This window comes from Lytechinus pictus, chromosome 10 (assembly GCF_037042905.1).
Source record: "Lytechinus pictus isolate F3 Inbred chromosome 10, Lp3.0, whole genome shotgun sequence".
Taxonomy (NCBI): domain Eukaryota; kingdom Metazoa; phylum Echinodermata; class Echinoidea; order Temnopleuroida; family Toxopneustidae; genus Lytechinus; species Lytechinus pictus.
Genome location: NC_087254.1, coordinates 10,537,625 through 10,560,077, shown reverse-complemented (window position 1 = coordinate 10,560,077; position 22,453 = coordinate 10,537,625). Strand labels below are relative to the sequence as shown.

The 22,453-nt window shown below is 37.4% G+C and overlaps 1 protein-coding gene and 1 long non-coding RNA gene across 2 annotated transcripts in view; one reads left to right on the top strand and one right to left on the bottom strand.

Moving 5' to 3' along the window:
* Positions 1 to 3,397: 3,397 nt before the first annotated feature.
* The window catches only part of LOC129269086 (sorting nexin-8-like), a 36,773-nt gene continuing 17,717 nt past the window's right edge, over positions 3,398 to 22,453 (bottom strand). Inside the window, exons 5-13 of the mRNA XM_064105315.1 lie at positions 17,617 to 17,734; positions 16,477 to 16,598; positions 15,289 to 15,369; positions 14,730 to 14,850; positions 13,209 to 13,381; positions 11,412 to 11,480; positions 9,824 to 9,976; positions 8,251 to 8,400; positions 3,398 to 5,866 (exon numbers count right to left, since the gene is read on the bottom strand). Of these exons, the coding sequence (XP_063961385.1) occupies positions 5,771 to 5,866; positions 8,251 to 8,400; positions 9,824 to 9,976; positions 11,412 to 11,480; positions 13,209 to 13,381; positions 14,730 to 14,850; positions 15,289 to 15,369; positions 16,477 to 16,598; positions 17,617 to 17,734 (1,083 nt within the window). The 3' untranslated portion in view covers positions 3,398 to 5,770. The remainder of the gene's footprint in view (positions 5,867 to 8,250; positions 8,401 to 9,823; positions 9,977 to 11,411; positions 11,481 to 13,208; positions 13,382 to 14,729; positions 14,851 to 15,288; positions 15,370 to 16,476; positions 16,599 to 17,616; positions 17,735 to 22,453) is intronic.
* LOC135155639 (uncharacterized) lies at positions 18,598 to 20,703 on the top strand. Its single transcript, XR_010294786.1, has 2 exons — positions 18,598 to 18,931; positions 20,152 to 20,703. It is a non-coding gene; the product is annotated as an uncharacterized LOC135155639 (long non-coding RNA).

Below are 22,453 nucleotides of genomic sequence, written 5' to 3'. Positions count from 1 at the left end.
CTAAAATGTTAGCCGGAATGGAATTGACGCAAGCAATGCAAATTTATGCATTGCCTAACCTGGCAACGACCAATTTTTTGTTTGGTAACCAATCCCTTGTAACCAGGGAGGTGTGTCACAAAGCCGTTGGTAAACATTACCTGAACTTTACGAACGATTGGGGATTCCTCCTTAGATGCTAAGTCACATTCTCAATTCATTTTGATTCCCTCGGCTTAAAATTAAAATCTGATCTCTTTAGATCAAGAAAATCATATATAGCAACGTATTTCAATGGGAAATTCAATATTTCGATTAGGGTTCTGGGAAATGTGAACCACCATTATGTTAAAACTGAGAAAATATGGCATATCTTATGCAGCAAAGTTAGGGGCCCCAGTCATTTGTAAATTCTCTTACGAACAGCTTTATGAAATACCTCCCTGGGCCTTTTTGTAAAACAAAACTTGGCGCTTGATCTGCAGGCTGATTTTACCGATTGATTATATTGACGATCATGTGAAATTGAACATAGAAATTACCAAGTTTTTGTTACAGGCCCCGTATCACCTGGAGAGGACTACATTAATGTTCTCGATCCTTTGCTTCTTTACATTTCACATAGTGCTATGAAGATTATTGACGGAGTAATGCTAGATTAAATTGCCAAAATGAATATTCTGTTTGTTCTTTCAGCCTAATTTTGTTGAATGAAATAAAGAGAATAAAAAACCACACATAATTTCAGAAGTGATAAAAAAAAGAGCTTATTCACATTATCAATCAATAAAAATGACATCTTTACTTTTGAAGCTATTGGATGACTGAAACTTTAGAATGCTACCACAAGTCAACATCATGTTTATCAATGCGCAACTGGTATTTTAAGATTCATCTGATGTAGGCTACAATGATGATGACCAAAATCTTTAACCAATCAATATCTTGAAATATTGTTTCTTATTTTATATCCTTTTAAATGGATATTCTGACAGTGACAGAGATTGAACTATTCTGGAGGTGGATTTCAAGAAATGATTCCAAGGGCCCCGTCTCACAAAGAGTTGCGATTAATCCAATCACTCGCAAGTATGGAAAGCCAATGATGCCATTATCTAGTATGCATACATGTACATTATATCAATTCAAATACAGAAGACTGTGCATTAGTCGACCATACGTAGGTCAAATAATTGCTAAACTCAAAGCCCTACATCAGACCAGGGGCCCGTTGCAGAAAGAGTTGCAATCAAACACAACTCTAAAAATCATGCGCAACTTGATTTTCAACCAATCAACGCATTCTGGACTCGCGGTTGATTTTTTGACTTGTATTTAAACGCAACTCTTTCTGCAACGGACCCCAGAATATGTAAAAAAAATTTGCCAAATTCAAACAGATTTCAGTGGTTCCAAGAGATTAAACTTGGGCAGAGTAACCTGCAGTTTTCTGAATATGATGTATACCCATGTATGCATCATCGTCTAGACATATCAGTGTGCTGCTCTCTGTTTCCAATGGGACTCTTCCAAAGTGTGTTCAGACTCAATATTAAGAAAGCTTTGACTTTTGAGGATTAAAAAAATAAAAAGGCAAGATGACTCGAATAGACCTTGACATGACAAGCACATAACCCATCTGTGATTGGGTGGAATTCTGTGTGATATAAACTGAATATTGATCAAATAAGTATGACTTGTGGTGAATTCTCAAATGAGCTGCCTATGTATACATTATAACAGAGATTTTGAATCCATATAATTGATCAAAATTGTATTTCCAAAGGTGCTTGATCCTCATAACATGGCAGGAATTCTAAAATTTCATTTTAATTAAGTATGATAGTAGCTCCTACATGTAGCTCTTCCCCATGTGAAAAGTTCTTGAGATATTACAAATGCAAAAGCGGTCCTGCAAAAAACCTGGAAAATCTCAAAATGACCAGAAACGGATAAACCTGGAAAATGTCAAAATGACTAGAAACGGATTAAGCCCCTTTTTTAAATGAGCACTTCATATTATGGATTTCCATATTTGAGATTCATCAATCACAGCTCTTCATAAGACTGGGTCCTGGGGGTGTTTCACAAAGATTTAAGTATGACTTAAGTATGAGTCACACTTAAATGCCTAGTTGCATGCGTTATAAAAGGCGTGACAGCATTAGTCAGATCATGCTAAGAGGATTCGCGTACTGATCCATAACATTGCGCGTTACATATCATACACGCGTCGGCATTGAAGTGCAACTCTAAGTCATACTTAAATCTTTGTGAAACCCCCCCTGGTCTCTGCTGTTCATGACGGTAGTTTCAAAACACCATCTCTGTCAGCATTGAGATAGCTTGAGAGATTGTAACATAAGTGTGGTATAAAACCCCCACTACGGCAATAACTGTCTAATGTTATTTTTTTATAATCAGTCACTTCACACATTTCATAACATGGCATAGATGACGATGGATATTATCACAGAGAAATAAGACTTGGATGTTTGACATAGAGAAGGGGAATGAGAGGGTTGTTGATATAGAGAAAATATAAATGCTTTATACATAAACTATGTAGGAATGCCTTATTACAAATAATATTGTCGATATAATCTACATGTAATAATCATATTCATTCTATTTACATATTTAGTCACTTCCATGAACAAATGAAAAAGGTTTTTCTTCATACATTTTCTTCAGACATTGTTCAAAATATTGCTTCATTTCAAGTCATAAATGAATAAATCATGTGGCAGGATAGCAAAAAACATTGTCATACCTCAAATAGATTTATGACTAAATACCCATTGATACATAATGTAAGTATATGTCTGCGGACAAGATGACCTTATAGTGTATTCCTTTGTAGCACATGTCACTCGTGTATATCTTATTCATTTACAAATAGATATATATTCTTAATATATCATCATTTACGATCCATCACTTTTGAAAAATATGAGATATCAATAAAAGGGGGTGGGGTCAACCTGGGGAGTATTTCACAAAACAATGACTGCGACATTCACTGCTCTCATCCAATCAGAGGCAAGGATTTCAGTAGCTTATAACAGTTGCAAGGGGAATCAGCGACAAAAGAAATATTTATGAAATGCCTGCCCCCCCCCCCTCATTAAATGATGGAAGTATTTTGTATGCTAAAAACTTCCTGGATTAAAATGTCTCTTTATGTTTATGCTTCTTATTCATAATGTGAACTGTCCTTAATGTTATCTCGTCTGTTTTCCCTTTCTGCTTTGTCACAAACAAACGTACATTTATATCAGGGGCCTGTTTCATAAAGGACTTGCAACTGTTGTAACTTTGCCATAATGGCAACTACCATGGTAACAGGGCCCAGCAGCCAGCCAATCAAAATCAAGGTTACCATGGTAGTTGCCATTATGGCAAAGTTACAACAGTTGCAAGTCCTTTATGAAACGGGCCCCTGATGTCATCTTGAACATTTCTCCTACTTCCTCCTGCTCCCTGAAAGACTACGAGACAATGAAGGTAGTATGAGGTGAAAATTTGTGAAAGAAAACCATCAAACACAATAACCCTAAACCAGGAGAAAACTTACACAGGGGCTTCAGGTGATTCCACCCCAGAAAGCTCCAAAGAGCACTTGAAAATAAAATAGATACCCGGAAAATCCCTGTTCACTGCAATGTTGCAGATTAAGGCAGTAGGTTCTAAAAAGTACTAGTAACCCCTAAAATAAAAAATATAATTGTTTTCCTGCCGTAAACCAAATTTTCAGTCTCCAAAAGAAAGTGTCTTCAAAGTGTCGACTCTTTCTAACATTTTCCCATTTAAATGCAATTCTGTTTTCCTAAGCAAAAGAATACGTCTCTATTCAATGACTGTAAAAATTAACTATTCATGGGGGTGATATAATACGCTTATTGGGATATTAATTTGGTGAAAAAATTAGAACCAAAATATGCAATATTGCGCGACCCAGTGCAAGTGAGCCCAGAAGTACCATCACGATGATGTTGTATTCGATACTTGAAATACACAACATATTTTCACTTGAGTGATCATGAACAATGTGGGACAAGAATAACCAAAACCTTAATAGTGAACTGAACAGGTGCAAACAAGATTATGTGTCATACTCATTTTCATGGTAAACATATAAATAAATTGGGTGATGAATTTAAGTAGGGCATGAAACCTAAACATGAAAATGAACCATGAACAAAGAAAAGCTTGATCGCCTGCCAATTATTCCTGCTATAATTTCTCTTTTTTTCAATTTCTCTCCATTCATTTTTTTTTCTCTCCTTCAGAATGCTAAGGATTAGGATTGGCTTCTTCTTTTTTTTTTTTTTACTAAATACACTTAATTTCAATGGGGGAAAAATAGTGAAAATTTCATAAAACCAAATAATTGAATCATGCCTTTTTAAATGTCAACATAGGCCTACAGGAAGGTGAGAAAATAAATCAGATTATATTCAGCAAGACTTGTTTAATCTGAATCACAAACGTAACATATAATAGCCATTATTGTGTATTCAAGCGGGTATTGAGGACTTCCATCACAAGATCAATCTTATACAAATGATACAAAAAACAAAATTTGAATAGGATCACATCCACTGCACGGGGCCAAAGACAACACCAATTACAGCTTCCAAGGAAAGTATTTAATTTCTATGCAGAATGAAACTCTGGTTTTCATAGTTTCATAGAGGCAAGAGACACCCTAACCAATCATTCATGCATGCAGTCAAAAAAAGAAATCAATGCTGTTTGATCAGTCTAGAACCTGGGGGGGCGTTTCATGAAAGGACTTGTCGGACGTTTTATCAGACAAGTCCCATTTTATCCGACAGTTACCATAGTAACAGTACCTCTCAGCCAATCAACATCAGAGAAAGATGTCAGATCTGACAACTTGTCGGATGAAAATGTTGATGAAACACTCCCCAGAGCGTGTATCAACCGAATCATGTCCAATCTTATTGATTGGGACCCATATTCATGAATCCATATCATGTCTGATAATCACCTAATTGTGTATTTTGGCCTGTGTAATTAGGTGATAACAAGATTTATGCAGGTTTCATGAAAACGGGGGAGCTTGTCATTCAGAGTTTCGTCGGTGAATTTCACTAGCAAATATGCTCTGAGCCAATCAGATGGAAGGATTTTGGTAGCTTATAACAAGAGGTGGTGAAAATCACTGTCAACTTCCCTCATGGAAACACTGCCTTGTTGTCTGGTATCATCACACAGAAAGTGAATTCCATGAAGATAAAGATTAATTTGGGCTACAGATGAAAAAGTGAATGACGATTCTGTATTATCCATAAGTAAAGTCCCGCCTGCTATTTCAGTCCAACTGCAAATGTTGCATGCAAATTACTGCTTGGAAATTTGAGAAGTTACATGTTGATTGAAAAAGTTCTTTTAATCTTTTCAATTAAAGTCATCTGGACGTCAGGAGAGCACATTCACGAATTGACCCGCCAGTGACTTTTCATTTACAAATTTGCTCTCAGCCAATCAGAAGCCTGGATTTCAGTAGCTTATAACAGATTAATTGCGAAATGAAACATCCTATCAAGATCACTGTTGCATGCGCATTTAGATCAGAATTGTTCTTTCAACTTAGCGATTAATCGCTAACATTTGTGATACGGGGCCCAGGAGTGAATTTCACAAAAGCGACTTCCCCAGTGAATTTTCACTGACAAATTTGCTGTCGGCCAATCGGATGCATGGATTTGTCGTAGTTGTCACTAATAGCCCCTGCTTGTAACTGGTGGCAGCGGTGGGATTATCATAATGTGGCTGAAGATGAGTTGGGTGAGGACGGCTTGGTGGGCGACATGTGCTTCTCAACTTTGTCAAGGCTGTCTTGCCATACCTGAAGCAGCTGGAAGTGGAGAAGGAGGAGAGATGGAGAGCGATGATGGATGGACACACGGCATGGGTAGGATTATAGCGCAATGAGTATTGCTCGGGTAATGGATATTGTGTGAATATACTGTAGAGTATAGAATGGGAGGGAATCAGTCAGACGGCAGGTCCCAAGAAAGTGGCTTCTTTCATCCAAGTGATATTCATGATTTGAGATGTTTTGCATATTTAATGAGCTTGATGCGGACCAAAACACCTCTTTTCATTCGGTCATTGCTGCTCTAATTGTGCATCGAATTTCATGAATTTGGTATCATTGTAATGTGGTCATGTGGTTAAATTTATTCAAAGATTTTGTAATATAGGTTAAAATTTTGATCTAAAATATGCTACAAAATATTTATTTTCACCTGACAAAAGCTGCTATTTTCACACTTTATTTTTGTTTGAGCCCAAATGATTTTTAGATCATGATAAAGCTGAATATGTATGCTTCAAAATGATATAGGTTTCAAAATAAGAATTGGTTTAATCGGGTCAAGATCACACTTTTCATTTGCCAAGTACATAAAGCAGCTTGAAAACAAGAATACTGCACTCTGATTGGTCAAAGAGACCACACACTGGCAAATTCCAACGGTTCCAGTGCCTGGGTTCATGGGAAGGTCACACTTCCCATGTGGTAATCTCCTCAAATGTTGTTCTGTGAACCTTATCCAGCCAATCAGAACTCTGGATTTCATGCAAGTACAAAATTTCAGAAATCTTGTCTTGTACCTTGGTGGGAAAAGTGTGATCTTGACCCGATTAAAAGGTGCCGCATATCAAGAGTGGCATTGTGAGAAAGTACAGAAGTTCAGCTTCATGGTGATATAGATATCATTGAGGCTCAAAATAAAAAGTTTTGCACAATTTGCAAAAGAAAACAGAGGAAGAAAATTCAGTTTTGAGGCACATTTTAGGCCAGAAATTTACTTAATTTAACAAAATATTGTATGCAAAATAAATGACCAATATGAAAGAATAACATTTACTCTATCTGATAGTGCAATAATATTTCATTTAACTTGAGGTTAAAACAGGTAAATTCTTAGAGAAAGAAAATCTCACGAATCACAAGATTTTGCAAGGAGGAGGATTCAGCCACGAGATGATTTGGATGAATCTGGCCTTTTTGCTCATTAGCATAGGGACCTGCGGTCTGACTGGGAATCAAGATAGATGCATGTAATATGCAAATGTATAAAGACACAAGTTTGGTTTCCATATGCATTTGGATCAGGGGTTTGGAGTTCAGAATATTAGATAAACATAGGACATATGATATTCTGTTAAGCAGCACATTTTCTCACATTTGACATGAATTGATACAGATTTATATGCTTGGATACATGCACAACGTCCATAGCAGATGGAAGGGTGGAAAAGTGTGATAAATAGACAGGGTATTTATGCTGGATATACACATGTATATGGTTGTATAAATATCATAATTCAAATGATACATGTAGCAGAAGATATAATCACATGATTTATTAAAGTAAAGCATAGTGATGCTGCTTTTTAAAATAACAATTGCTATGCAGTAGGACCAGTAGCGTACCGTGAACCGCAGGAGACAAAGCATTGGGGGGGGGGGGGGCAGTGCATTGTCTGTGAACAATGCTTTGCCCCCCCAATGCTTTGTCTCCTCCGATTCACGGTACGCTACTGAGTAGGACTCATTTTACAGATCAACAAGAATGTACGATAGATTTATAGAATGAAATCTCATGGGCCTTCACAAATGAATGTTGATAGCTTGGTGAATATTGATTTGGTAATAGGGCTAAAATACTATGGGTATCACTGCGAAGGAGTTTCATTATGGCAATGGGAAAGGTCAGGTATTTCAGAAGAAAAGTGATATAAAAACATGCTTCAAATGTCTGCACCAATAAGGGATGAAAAAAGTGTACATACATGCTCTTATTACAGTACTTATAATCAATTTCTTTAATCATATATTTGCCATCGAGTTCATAAAAACTAGGTGGAAGTTTGCTGCTTTTTGGAGCATTTCAAGAAGCACACTGTCAGTGATTTTCACTAGCAATTTTCTTTTCAGCCAATAAGATGCAAGGATATCAGTAGTTTATAACAACCATCGGTGAATAGACCTTATGCATGTGCCATCATAGCACCCTCCCTCAGAGGATATAGGAATATGTGTAAACAAAGTTGTCAGAGATGCACCAGCTGCAAATCACCAATGCATGAAAGGCTACGGCTTCAGCCTCTAAGATGCCGGCGCGATGACATCAATGCATAAGTTCTTTCAACTGACAAATTACCTCATGAAATGATTCCGAGGTGGATAGCTATATAATATAAAGTTTAATTTTTTGACCCCTGACTAACCTCCTTTTGACTGTTGACCTCGGATTCTGCAAAGGTTTGCATGACATCAGCAATGAGAGGCATGTTGGCATGTATGAGCTGGGTCTCCATCTGAAGGCAGTGCAGTGAGAAGAAGTTCCTATTCTCCATGGTCATGATTTGGCTTTCTTGCTACATTAAAGAAAATAAGATATCAGATGCCGACGGAAATCACTAATGTATCTAATTTCTCACTTTGATTTTGGAGATGTTTCCCCGAAAGAAAGTTGAATCTTTCAGGAGAAACCAGAGGAGTCACACCCACAACATCATCTGAATATATCCCCAGATAATTCCAAAAGTATGTACGTCTGACCACTATATGTAGTGAAGTAAGACTTGATAAAAATGGGATTCGGACGTACAAAAAGGTTGATCATTTTATGGAATTGCCTTGTATTAAGGAATTGTCAAATAGTCCAATTAAAGAGGAAAATCACGAAAAACAAGTACTAATTGTGGAGCGTTGTTGCCCAGTGGATTAGTCTTCTGACTTTGAAACAGAGGGTCGTGGGTTCGAATCCCAGGCATGGCGTAATTTCCTTCGGCAAGAAATTTATCCACATTGTGCTGCACTCAACCCAGGTGAAGTGAATGGGTACCCGGTAGAATTAATTCCTTGAATGCATGAGCGCTGAAAGGCAGCTCGAGCTAAAGCAGGGGTAATAATAATAATAACATCGCACCTCGGAACAGAATATTTCTAGATAGATGGCGCTATATAGATGCCAATTATTATTATTACTAATTCATTAATCTCGGAAGAATTCATGCTCCAAATATGCAGGCTCACATCGATGTCAGTGGTGATAAAGCTGCGATGTTTCAGGCTACGATATGTTTTCGAACGGGATTCTGTTACAGGTTCTTGTACAACTGACCCCTACCCCAACATTAGAGTGGAAAAAGTTTTCAGACTATGAAATCTGCTCAATACACAGAACCATATTATTGTCCAGGTGATGTAAGACCCAGAAAATACCAAGTGAAATGATCGTCACTGAGGCCGAAACTGTGGAGCCCTCACTGAATTTACTGTAACATTCACATGTACAGTATTTCGAATACTGAAACCCACAAGTAAATGGCAGCGATATTCAGCACACTAAACCCCTGTGTCCTGTATTAAAGACATGTTATTAGAACAAATGCACAATTTCTATAAAAAGTTTAACAAAAGCCCATCATATTGAGTTATTTCAGTAGCTTTCAACTGTTAATGCAAACTTGTTGCTGTAAGAAGTTTTATAAAATGGGCCCCTGATGTATAACAGCAGGGCCTGATGCATAAAATATATTATTGTGGTCACTGAACCATCTAATGGTAACTACCATGGTAATGACACTCAACAGTCAATTAAAAATGAAGAATTTCATATAAGTTTCCACTGGATGGCAAAGTTACCATGAAAGTTATTTTTATGTAATGGGACCCAGTGCTAAAAAAGAGGGAGGGGGTGGGGTCTTTGGCTTATGTTAAGGGACCCAGTGCTAACAAAGGAAGGAAGAGGTTGGAGGAAGGGGGGGGTCTTAGGCGTTGGTAGAATCTTCTCACCTCAATAATTCTAGATTCGAGTTGTTCAACTTCATTTACATATTCTCCGCCCTTGATTGTGGCAGACATCTTCTTTTTCTTAATAGCAGCCATCTTCTGAAGAGCATTTTGATGATCCCTCAGCACTCCCTTCTCGTGTCTCTCACACAGGTCCTGAAAGTTACAAAATTAAAAACAATGAAGACTTCAAACCACTTTGAGCCAACAGCCTTAACCCTAAAAGGACTGGGCTATTCGAGATGTATTGAGGACTGGGGGGGGGGCATAATGACCCCCCTTCTGATATTGGCCGCCATTCGCACCGAAATTTGGCTAGCACATTCTTTACCACATAAACTTCAAGCCAGTATAAAAAAAAAATCTGAAAATAATTATAATTTAATTTATTATGAATAAAATATGCAAATTTATTCGTGAAATACGTTATTTGCATACTTAACACCCAATTTCACTTCAGATTTTCTTCTTTTTTTCCAGATGTCATCTTTTTAATCTAATTTAAAGGTTTCCACAAAGAAAAATTGCAAAAGCCACTTTTTCCCTGATGTATTTCTTTGTTTTTAGAATTTCTTATGTATTTCTCTGTTTTTTCATCTTTTGTTTTTCATTGTTTTTTTTCAATGTAAATTATTACAAACCATTTAAATCTAAATTAAACCCTAAATTAATAGAGCAGACCAATTAGAATGAAAAATAATCACCCTTTTATGAATTTCATCTCCTATAGACTTTGTACACAAAGTATAAAAATGAGCCATTTTCGGCATGACACTGTCCTGTAAAAAGTCATGTGGCGTTGCGATGCTATACCCGTATGTCGCGAATTTGGTCTCAAAAGTTGCGCAAGACTTCATAAAAGTTTGCGATGCTATCTTTTTGCATTTCGGAAATATCGCACGAAGCATCGAGGGGGACCATCATGGCCCCCCCCCCAGTCCTTCTAGGGTTAATAGCACTATCTCCAGTCCTCAACTTCTCAAAGCTGGTCATATTCCTAACCCATGATGCAACATTTTGAACAGTGTAGTCTTATACTAGAGGCCCACTTGAATGATAACTCACAAACTCCAAAAATGTCAAATTTTTCCTTGCATTGTATATTTCTTACGATTACTGTGCTCTTTCCTAACTCGTGAATGGTGAAGAAAGCTATGATCTTATTTATCCTTCCGAAACAATTAAGAATGATTTGAGAAAAAAAATGAGTTGATACATTGAAATTCTACTGTTAGAGATTTATGCCACTATTGGCTATCCATAGTTATAATAATAATAATAATACAGGTATATTTACCCAGGGAAGCCGCTTCAGTTCCGAAAACTGTTCTCCCAGCGGGCCCTGCTATCATTATTACCCCGGCTTTAGCTGGGCTGCCTAGGCGCTCAAAGCATTCGAGGAATTTCTTCCTACCGGGTACCCATTCATCTCACCTAGTTAAACCACAACTTTAAACCAGAGTTTTCATCAAACCCGACTCCAGAATATGGGCCTATGGGATTAGCCCGTGTGGCATGAGACTATACATGAAGAAGCCCAAGTGAATATAAATCATACAAGAGCAATTTAATAAACATTTTTAGCACTTACCTTGTATGCTTGTAGTAGATCAAGGAACAACCAGAATTTTTCAACCACACCTTCACTTAGTCTTTTTCCCTGGCAAAAAATGAAGAAGATGTAAAGTCAATCACAACTGATTTTTTTTTCAAAATAATTCCCTGTCACCACAAGTCACAAGGAATCATTATAGTCAAAGGGAACATATCGTACTATAATAATATCTATCCAAATCAATGATATAGCTCACTGAAAAAATATCTTGCTCTAAAAAAATGAAGGGTAGTATCTTAAAATAGTATACATCCTAAAAATGTATCAACCATTTTCCCATCGTACGGTATTTCACTAATTATTTGAAAGTCTCTGTATACACTATTAAAGTTGTCCTTGACACTTTTAAACTAGTTGACTATCAAAATATCTTCTTCTTTTTTGGGGGGGGGGAATATATCATGGACTTCTATGTACATAGACTTAACGTGAGTTGGACAGCAATCGCATTTATTATCAGGCATGAAAATTGGGTATGAAAAAAAAAGCTGAAAGGGTTTTGGAAATGTCGTTGACAAGACGGTGGGCAAAGCCCACCAGGCGAGCGGCTTGCCGCTCGCTGCTAACGGGTGGGGTCCAGGGGCAACGCCCCCGGAAGCTCCTGGGTTTTATCAATTTTACAACTCCAAAAACCTGTTTGAGTTGAATGATTGTAATGAAGTATTTATATGGATTTTTTGTCCAAAATTCAATTAAAAAAAACTAAAAAATACTAAAAAATCAAGTACCGTAAACCGGGGTGACTTTGGACAGTTTTTAAAAAGAAGATTGCTTCAGCTACATTCCTTTCGCCGTTGATTTTTGATCACTTCAAGCAGGTTGTATGAAGAATTGTCGGGTCCTCTCACCTCCACCTCTAACCAACTCCATCGCCACATATTAGCAAGTCCACGGTCAATTTCATGAACATCTTTTGAAAGTCTATCCACAACATCTGTGCGGTCACAAGTAAGTCCCCCACAAAATGCCATTTTTCTTGATTCGTTATTACAACAAGAAAAAACAAAATTCTTGGATTTCCAGCAAATTAATATTCGCGAATTATAAATGCGTCCTGAAAATTCCATGTCACGTCACAAATCTCTGCGAGCACATTCAGCTTCTTTATCGGTCTTCCACCGGTCCGATATGATATGCGCGCCCGGTCGCTGCATGCCCGGCGCGCCGGGTTGCCCCCAGCGATTGCAAGCACACCACCGCTGCACTGCATGCACAGAAACGTAAACCACACCGCGAAATACACGTGTAGAGTTGAGATGTGCTAGATAAGAGATTCCTGCGCAATCGTTGTAAAGGCCGAACGTCATATAACACGTAAGATATGCTAAAACATTTTAGCGCTAAAAATCGGAAATTAAAACGCGGATATTAGGAGTAAAAAAAATGGAAATTCGGCAAACAAAAAACGCGGAAAAACGCGGAAATCCGCGGAAACGCGGAGAATTTTCATGCCTGTATTATTTCAGCATTCAACTATTCTCGGTAGACTTTTGGTGTCATATGAAAACTGAGCCCATGAATTATCCATACATACAAAATACTGTATTTTCCCATGAATTACACATGCTATTATTTGGCAGCCATTTTAAAAGTAAACTTTTGTGAGTCATATTTTTATGTTGATATTGCACAACTAGTCCTTGGACTACAGCATTGCATCATTTGTATAATTATGATTATATTTTTTAACCAATATTAGATCCCCCCCCAAAAAAAAAAATATATATATATATATATTTTGTATATGCTAAAATAACAAAGACTGTTAATTACCTGGGTCATGTATTTATCTGAGAGAGAAGCAAACTCAACGGCTACCGATTTGAGACCATTTTTCAGATGAGGCCAGGAGTCGTTGTGACCCATCGCCCAGGCCGACGCTGGCTGTGAGTCTCCTCCTAGACTGCTCAGTTCCTTGGCGAACGATAGGGTATCGGCTGCATTACCTGTTTAAACCAATTCACATTCATCCAATCAACATCTACCGGTAGTCTGCTGTGCAAACCCTTCACTTGAGTTAAGTGGACTGCGCAGCCTAAAATGACTTGTGCTAAAGCAAGTTTTATAGTGCTAGTCTTGTTTGAAGACACACTTGTTGATCAAAGTTTCAATCAGGGTATGTGCCTGCAGACGATTAAATCAACATCTGTGGAAGCATTGCAATGGTCTGCAGGTACAGACCTTTGCTTTTCGCACAGTGTAAAGTCTGAAGCAGTGAGACTAGATACACTCATGTACTGTGGCTACCTCTACCAAAGACACGGACAGATAATTTGGAGTCTAGTCTTAACTCTAGACAAGGTATAATTTGTTAAAGTGTCAAATAATTTGTTGAAGTGGATCAAATTAGGTCTGTGCTTGCAGACTAGCATCATGGTGCAGTGGTACTCTCACCTTTCAATCATCAAATCCCACTTTGCCTTGTTAATTTTCATTGGTACGAGAACTATCCATATTATGCTTCACTCAACCCAGGTAAAGCATAAAGGTACCCAGTGGGAATTCCTCCTTGAATGCACAAACCAGTTGCTCAAGCCCAAGCCAGAGTAATGATATCTCACACAGAGATTTTGGTTCCTAATGATATGCGGTTTACACTATACATATTGTGACCTCGGGTGAGAGTTTCATCAACATCCCAGTCCGACAAGTTATCAGATCTGACAACTTTCCTTGATCTTGATTGGCCGAGAAGCACTATGGTAACTTTTAGATAAAACAGGACTTTTCGGATAAAATTTCCAAGGCTCCCCCGCACATCAATTCTATTTGACAAGTTTGTCCAAAACAACACTTAAAACACTCTTTAAGTAAGCAGGGTCATGAAGCAAAATAATGTATGGCAAGTTCCCCCAAGTCTGCGCACACGCATATCTACGTGATTCTAGTAAAAGAAGATACGCAACGAACACAAACTTTACAAATGCAATACATAGACACATATTCATTAAAAAATCTGACTCAAAATAGTGGAAAAATAATGAATTTGGGGCATTGCATGTGACGGCCTCAAAATGCAGCCTTTCTCATAAACCGTTGCACAGACATGGGGTACCATTTTTTTTTTTCTGAAAATGACTGCCCCAGGTTTTTTTCCAAGAAAATCCTATATTTCTTTCAAATTTTTATGAGATATTTGGTACACTTACTCATAATAATATAAGGAACATTATCAACTGAAAGATTTTGTGAAATAAAACAAAATTCATGTTAAATCTTAACTCTAATGCGCAGACTTGGGGACCACCATCATACATAATTAAGTTACAATTAGACCAATTGAAAACAACTTACCCATAGCTCTCGTTGTAATTTGATCAACAAATCCTTTAATGAGATTCATACTATTGAAGAGACTCTTAATCTGTTCTCTGCTATTGCCAAACTGCACTTGTGTATCCATTGGCACTAGATCCTAAAACAAGATATGTAAAGAAAAAAATATGAATAAATTACAAAGGAATTCTTCAAGAAATAACAATATACTGTCCCACGTGTGCTTATCTATGTCGGTGATCTTCACTGTAACTGATTTTCAGCTTAGATTTCATGATCTCACAAAGTTAAGTTAATATGACAAAACCAAGGTCCCGTAACACAAAGCTTAGCAATGATCGTAGACACATTTAACGATTGATTGCACTGACTACAATGTACAATCAATCATAAAAATCAAGCGTACGATTAATCGCTAACCTTATGTGTTACAGGACCCTGATCTAGATCTACCATGTCTACAATGATGCAGTGACATTTAGCCTTGGTTTTACAGACTTTCACATGAAATAAGTGTTTACCGCAACTACATTCATTTATCTTTAAAAACAACAACAATAAAGGACAGAATTCATACCTTGGCCTGGGCAGCTAGCTTGCTGGTAACAAATTCATCAGGTATACCTCTAAACTGTTCCTTGATTCTATGTTGCATGTCCTAAACAATACAAAAAAATGGCAAATGTTGATGAACATCAATATAGGATGATACTCTCTAAGGGACTTCATCTCATATCCATTAAACTTACTGAATGAACAATCACACATGAAACTATCTTAAATAAACTGTCAAAAATAAACATTGTGATTTATTATGGTAATCCACAAGCATGGAAAAATACAAGGGGGCTCGGGGCAATTTTACCCCCAAAATGCTAAAAAGACCCCTGGAAAATTAAATTTAAATAGAGCCCCCCATTCCCCATTTACTGCCATTTTAAAGATTATACATCCAATGTTGAAGATTTAGGCAATTGGTTATGGAAAGTAGCCCCCCACCCCCCCCCCCCCAAAAGAAAAAAATAATAATAATGAGAAAATAATATTTTGCCTGTGAAAAAATATGCATTTTTTTTAAGATTGAGCATAATAATACAAATTACATTAAAAATATTAAAAGTAACATTTTCAGGAGAGTGAAAACATTAATATTCTTAAACATGATTGTATACACTTGGACATGGCAGAGACACTAGTTCCTTCATTTTGGGAGATAGAGATGTGGAATTTAGACAGGATATAACTCGCTTTCTTAACTAGAGATCAATGTAAATATTGGAATTTTTAATGAAATTAGGTGTCAAACATCAGTTTTATAGCTTAAGACTTAGATAAATAATATTCAAATTAAGTATGATTTCATTTCATTTATGTTCACAATACAAATTATGTACAAAGAAATATACTAATACAGAAGGCAAAAATAGTGGAGGACGACAAAGGGAAAAAATACAGGGGGGGTGGCTTAGGGCGATTTCACTCCCAAAATGTTCAAAAGAGCCCTTCTAAATAAAAAAGAGCCTGGAAAATGCCCATATTACTGCCATGTTAAAGCTTATCCAATGATGCAGAATTAAGTATTAGGTTGTGAAATGTAGCCCCCTAAAATTTTTAATATTTTTTTTTTGCCTGGTGGGGGCCAATAAAAAAATACTCCAGGGAGTGTCTCATGAAACAAAATCAGAGATTTTCACTGACAAATTTGCTCTGAGCCAATCAGACGGAAGGATATCGGTAGCTTATAACAGCCACGTATCATACTTACTGATCCTGAAAATGTGAGGAAGTACCTAACAACCTCGCTTCGATGGAACGTAGGATGTCTGACTACCAGTGTTAAGAACCTGACCAAAGATTTTCTCCTCTGCTCAATGAACTCACGATTTGCTGTGAAAATGATAATCATAAGTATATATAATAATAATAATAATAATGAGATCCAATTTTTATATAGCGCTTTTCCCAGAATGGCTTAAAGTGCTTTACAGCATATTATTACCCCGGTCATTGGATTCATTTCAATCCCGCACGAAATGTGCAGTTTCCACTCTCTGGAAAGCATTCCTTGCATTCATCGCAGCCTCATTATGGCGCTGGCAAATTCAAACATACAACATCTTTCGCATCCTACCAGTTACCCATTTAGCACCTGGGTCGAGAGTGGCAAAGTGTGGATTCACGCCTTGCCAAAGGACGCTAGACCGCGGTGGGATTCGAACTCACGACCCTCTGTTTACAAGGCAAGAGTCAGAACCACTACACCATGGCTCTTCCATATATATACAGGTCAATTCTAAGTGGGGCTACGATCTTTGGAAGATCATATCTGGGGAGTGTTTGATGAAAGGACTTGTTTCATCCGACAGTAACCATAGTAACATTGTTTCTCAGCCAATCAAAAGGAAGAAAAGTTGTCAGATGATGAAATGCTGCCCAGTACTCAGTGTTTAAGAATTCAGTACTTATCCCTCAAAATTCATATTTTTTTGTATGACCCAGTACCTTTTTCGACTATGTTTACGCAGCCAAAATGCACAATTCTTTGCCATACACTAGATCAGTCAAGTTTAGACGGAGCGGCCAACTTGGAAAGGCACATCGGTGCTCATTTAAGAAAAAGGTGTAGCCTTACTGGATATTAGCAATAATAAACAATAAATGGCTAAATGGTAATAATAATAAATCATTAAAAAAGTTCTTGTATACCACATATCACATTATGATTATTATCATAACATCTTTATGCGCTTCAAAAGGACTTTTTCCAAAGGATATTAATACCCTGGCAATTAGACCATGTGTGAAGTGACCAAACACAATATACAAATTGGCAAATGACCTCCTGAACAACTGTTTTAATCATGGTAAAAATATGTCGCCACAACTGTAGAGCTAACATGCATACCTCCTAGCATCTTTTTAGGCGGGAGACGGGGCACCATTCTGTAAGGATAGCAGTTTATCAACATATCACTCATTGCTGCAAAGTCACTGTATCTCCTAAACACTGTTGATTTGTACATCTGTAAAGACAAAAAAAAACACATTAAAAGAGTCAAGTTGACAACATAATTAAACTCTAGTTTTCTTCAACTTGAATGTTGTTGAATACACATGAACACTATATAATTGTGGGCGCATCTTGGTCTAGTAGTTCTGAGTTTCGCCCTTCAAACAGAGGGTTGTGGGTTTGAGTCCTAGCCATGGCGTGTTTTCCTTCAGCAAGAAATTTATCCACACTGTCCTGCTCTCGTCCCAGGTGAGGTGAATGAGTACCCGGCAGGATTTATTCCTAGAATGCACCGAGCAACGGTAATGGTAGCTCGAGTTAAAGCTGGGGTATTAATAGCCGCGCTTTGCGTCCTCAGGCGAAAAGCGCTACATAAATCCAGCTATTACTGTAAAAGTGGAAATTTTCGCGAATTTAAAAACACGAATTTATGACCATCTATTTTAATGCAAGTTTCGAATCACGGTTCAATTGCGTGTATAATTTTGGTAAAATTGCACAATTTGACCAATAGAGGGCAAAATTTAAGCAAGCAAGCTTGAGCTCCAAAATCACACGCATCGCGAGAATTTGTTCCAAAGCAATGCGATCATTTTTTTAACAGTTTTGGTTTAAATATAAATTGTTTTTGCTGTTTGACTTTGATTGGTGAGTGTTAAAGTATACACACAAAGAAAATTCACGAAAGTGATGATTATAGACAAATTATATATGAATGGAAAGGTCTTGTCTTTTTATACACAAATATGTCACTAAAAAGTCTTATCGATGTCGTGGAAATGCAAGAAATGAAATTATTAGAGACCATTCTAAGCCCCCCAGCCGCCCCTCAGACCGACAGTTCACGCAGTGAAAACAGTCGAGAATAATGACGTCACACAATAATCGAGCTCATCATCCCTCTGTGCATAATACACTGAATCACCTTGCTGACCTCTTCAATATCTTCCGAATTTACCGTTTTCTTCATGTAATGTGACATCCGAATTCTGTTTTCGACAACTTCAGACTATAAGGGAACCAGAACTGTGTTATTTTGCCCGTTTTTTATTGAATTGTGAACTGGAAAGATCGATTTTGTCCACTCGACAGTCTTCGTTGTGTTGCTCTACCGTACTAACTATTGAAAAACTCCCAAGCTGCACGGTCCCATTCACTTGCTCCCGATGCATGTTGCAGGCTACGCTGTTTGATCCAGTCAAAAGTCAAGGTAAGCATGTTTGGAAACTGTACTTGTTCTGACGATGCATTCAGGTCAGATGACAGATACAGATCTGATATAAGTTTAGAATCATGCATTTTGGCATAACTACTATTAAAATTAAAAAGTTTTTATTTTAGAAATAATGTTTTTGTACAATTCCACCCAAGGCAAGGGTTCATTACATGCCGCCACGCACAGAAAAATCAAGCCATAGAAGTCGTGTGTTGTGGACCCAAGAAGTGAGATCCCAGACGCCTCCAGGCTAAGCACGCGCGACCCACTAGTTAGAAATCCACTGCCAAACGCGGTTCGTGGTGCGGGGTTAGTATACTTAATACGTGTGAGTGGCACAATTCCAGCAGATTTTTTCTTCAGATTTCTAAAACTGGTCAGGACTCAGGCAGGCAATTAAATTATTTAGGAGCACTGAGTGGTATGGACCATGGCTGAAAATCTGCTGTTTCAGAGGAATGTTTAAGTTTTTATTATACACAGAATTATATCACCATGATGCCGATGTCATGAAGCCAGACAAATTTTCAGCAGTGATTACCCTGATTCCTGGCCAAAGGCAAAATCACTCACACGTATTGCGAGGTTAGTATTAGTATACTACTAGTACGTATTGCGAGGTTAGTATTAGTATACTAACCACGAACCGCGTTTGGCAGTGGATTTCTAACTAGTGGGTCGCGCGTGCTGGGATCTCACTTCTTGGGTCCACGACTTCTATTGCTTGAATTTTCTGTGCGCGGCGGCATGTAATGAACCCTTGGGTGGGCCAAAATTAGAGTCTGGTGTTTCTTTCTGATTAGAGTGTTGCTGCATATATGTATGCGTAATGCCTTCAACAATGAAGATAAATGCAATCTTTGTAATGACACAGAGACTCAGAGAGCACCGTACCTCAAGTGATGTTCGTGTAGTCTCCACTTCACTACTGGAGTACTGCTACAGCCTACACTACGCTACACACTTACCCGGGTAGGTGTGGCGTACATGTACGGTAGTGTAGCGGTAGTGAAGTGGAGTGGGGCCTACACAAACATCACTTGAGGTAGAGCACCAGTGTTCTGAGTGGAACTTTTCAGGTGTCTAAACCTACTATCATTTGTTGTTGACCGGGAATTACATGCCACCGCACGTCATCAATCATCACGATAATTAAATTCATACTTTGATTTGATTATTTAAACTATTTCTTTTTTTCTCTCTTCTACACACAGATCTGCACAATTGCTAACTCTGGTGACTTCTGGTCTCTGCTTGCTACCTCAATCTGGGAGATTCCATCATGTCCTTTTACTATGATTTGGATATAGCCATTTTTTTCTTCACTCTTTCCAGGACCTACGGTTTGCAAGTTGTGGAATGATAATGATACAAAAGAAAAAATTTCTTTATCAATCTTGGAAACAATTTTGAGCACAGTTTTGGAGAGAACTAAGAAATTTTACTCGGACAGGAATACAGCTTGTCAAAAATAATAACACACAATTTAAAACGAAAGAACAATTTTAATGTTACTAGGGCATTTTGCGAGAAATGTTATACTCAATCACACGTCCCAAATCAAGGGAAAGTCCTTTGATTAAACATGTAGTTGAATTGCGATTGCAACTCGACCTTATTACGCTTGAATTTGAATTTAAGACTTACGCTTGATTTGCAATTGAACATAAGTTTCTTGCAGTGCCCCATAATTATGTTTTGTTATCAGATATTTAACGTGCTGATTTTTCTCGAAAGGTATAATATATTTGTCCTTTTAAACGGTATTTGAATATGGGTACGCCTTTTATTTGTTTTCCACAATATTTATTGCATGTATGAACAGAAGTGAAATATTTATTGTGAAGCACTGTGAATGTTGTGTGATGGTTCATCATCAGACTGAAAGCCTGGTGGATGTGAGGAAGTGGCCTGGATGAAAGAAAAGTGAACATGTGTCCAATTACTGATTTGCATATTCTAAGACAATTTTGTTTCTGGATAAATTTTGCTATGCATTCCCTACATTAAGAGTAAAGGAGAAGTCCACGCAATCAAAAATTCATTTGAATTTAAAGAAAAATAACAAGATATTGCAGGAAATTTCATAAAAACTTTGATTCAAATTTATATAATTACTATTTTAACAGTTCCGTAAATATAACCTATTGTGATCAGATGAAGAGTTTCCTATCGTCAAATCTGCAAAGAATAAAAAACAAAATGCCACAAAAAATAGAAACGAATGTGATGTGAGTGACAACTCTAATTTGCATATCATTGTTTTGTGTATATGACTGTTTTGAGTAAAAACAACAAGGGAAATCACTCTATTCAAATAATTTTTAGTTGATGTGGACTTGACTTTTAACTCTACCCCTCCCATCCCAAATAAGAGTAGAAATAATCTAATCAAGAACTTGAAAATCAAAAGCAGCAATTAAGAAGCAAGATTTGATAAATACAGGTCTGAATAGAATTTCACAAGAAAATAAAAAGAGAAAAAAAAGATGGGTAGGGACGGGGAAGGAATAAAAAAAAAATACCCAGAAAAAAAAAATCCGAGTTTCGAACCAGGGTCCTCGCACATGACAAAACAATGGCCAACGCATTTGGCCACAGACCATCGCCCTATCAGGAAGGCATTTTTAAGATATATGAAAGAAAGTCCGCTCGCCGCTGTTTCCTAATAATGCTTCGGCAATTCAACTGCAATTTCAGTCATTTCGCGATGGATATTGCCGTGTTTTTTTTGTGATTCCTGACTTTGCTACTTAATGAAATTTCATAATTTTTGTTCAGTCATAAAGAAGAATGTCTATGCTTTATATTGACTATAACATTAATGTGACGCAAGTGTGATTTCTACGTGAAAATATGCTTTGTTTATTCACCTATATTTCTTGAAAAAAAAAAAAAAATTCGAAGCTAAATATCGGTCACCAAAATACGTTAAATGTGCACTTTTTTTCACTGTTCAGTAAATTCAAACTTTTATCTATATAACAAGACCAATCTTAAGAGGAATAAACAATTCTAAGAGCAAAAAACGCTGATTGGAAAGATCGTCTCCAATGGGCTGCTGTCAGCTCAGCTGCTCACTGCTCATTGTGTGACGTCACTCAGCTGGAGCTCGCAAGAGGACCGGTGGAAGGCAGAAATATGGCATGAAAATAAATCATTTTTGAGAGCTGATTTCTGCAATCTCTGATCACTATTTTGAAAAGTGAAGTTATATATCTGATTAGTAATACTTCCCCTTTACAATGATGACCACATAAAGTCATTATAAAATACTTTTGATTCTTTGGATGTATACTTTAAGATCTGTTTAGTTTTTAAGAAGTCGTTGGGTCGATCGCCCAGGTTTGATTGATCCCGTGCACTTTGAATAGCCGTAATCCCCCGGTCCTTACCCGGTGCTCGGCCATCCATACCCGGCCAGCAGCGCCTCTGTTTTGCCTTCCCCCGATGTCCGCCTCGCAAAGAAATGTTGTGCTAAATGTCACAAAAGCTCATGATTGGATCAAAACAATG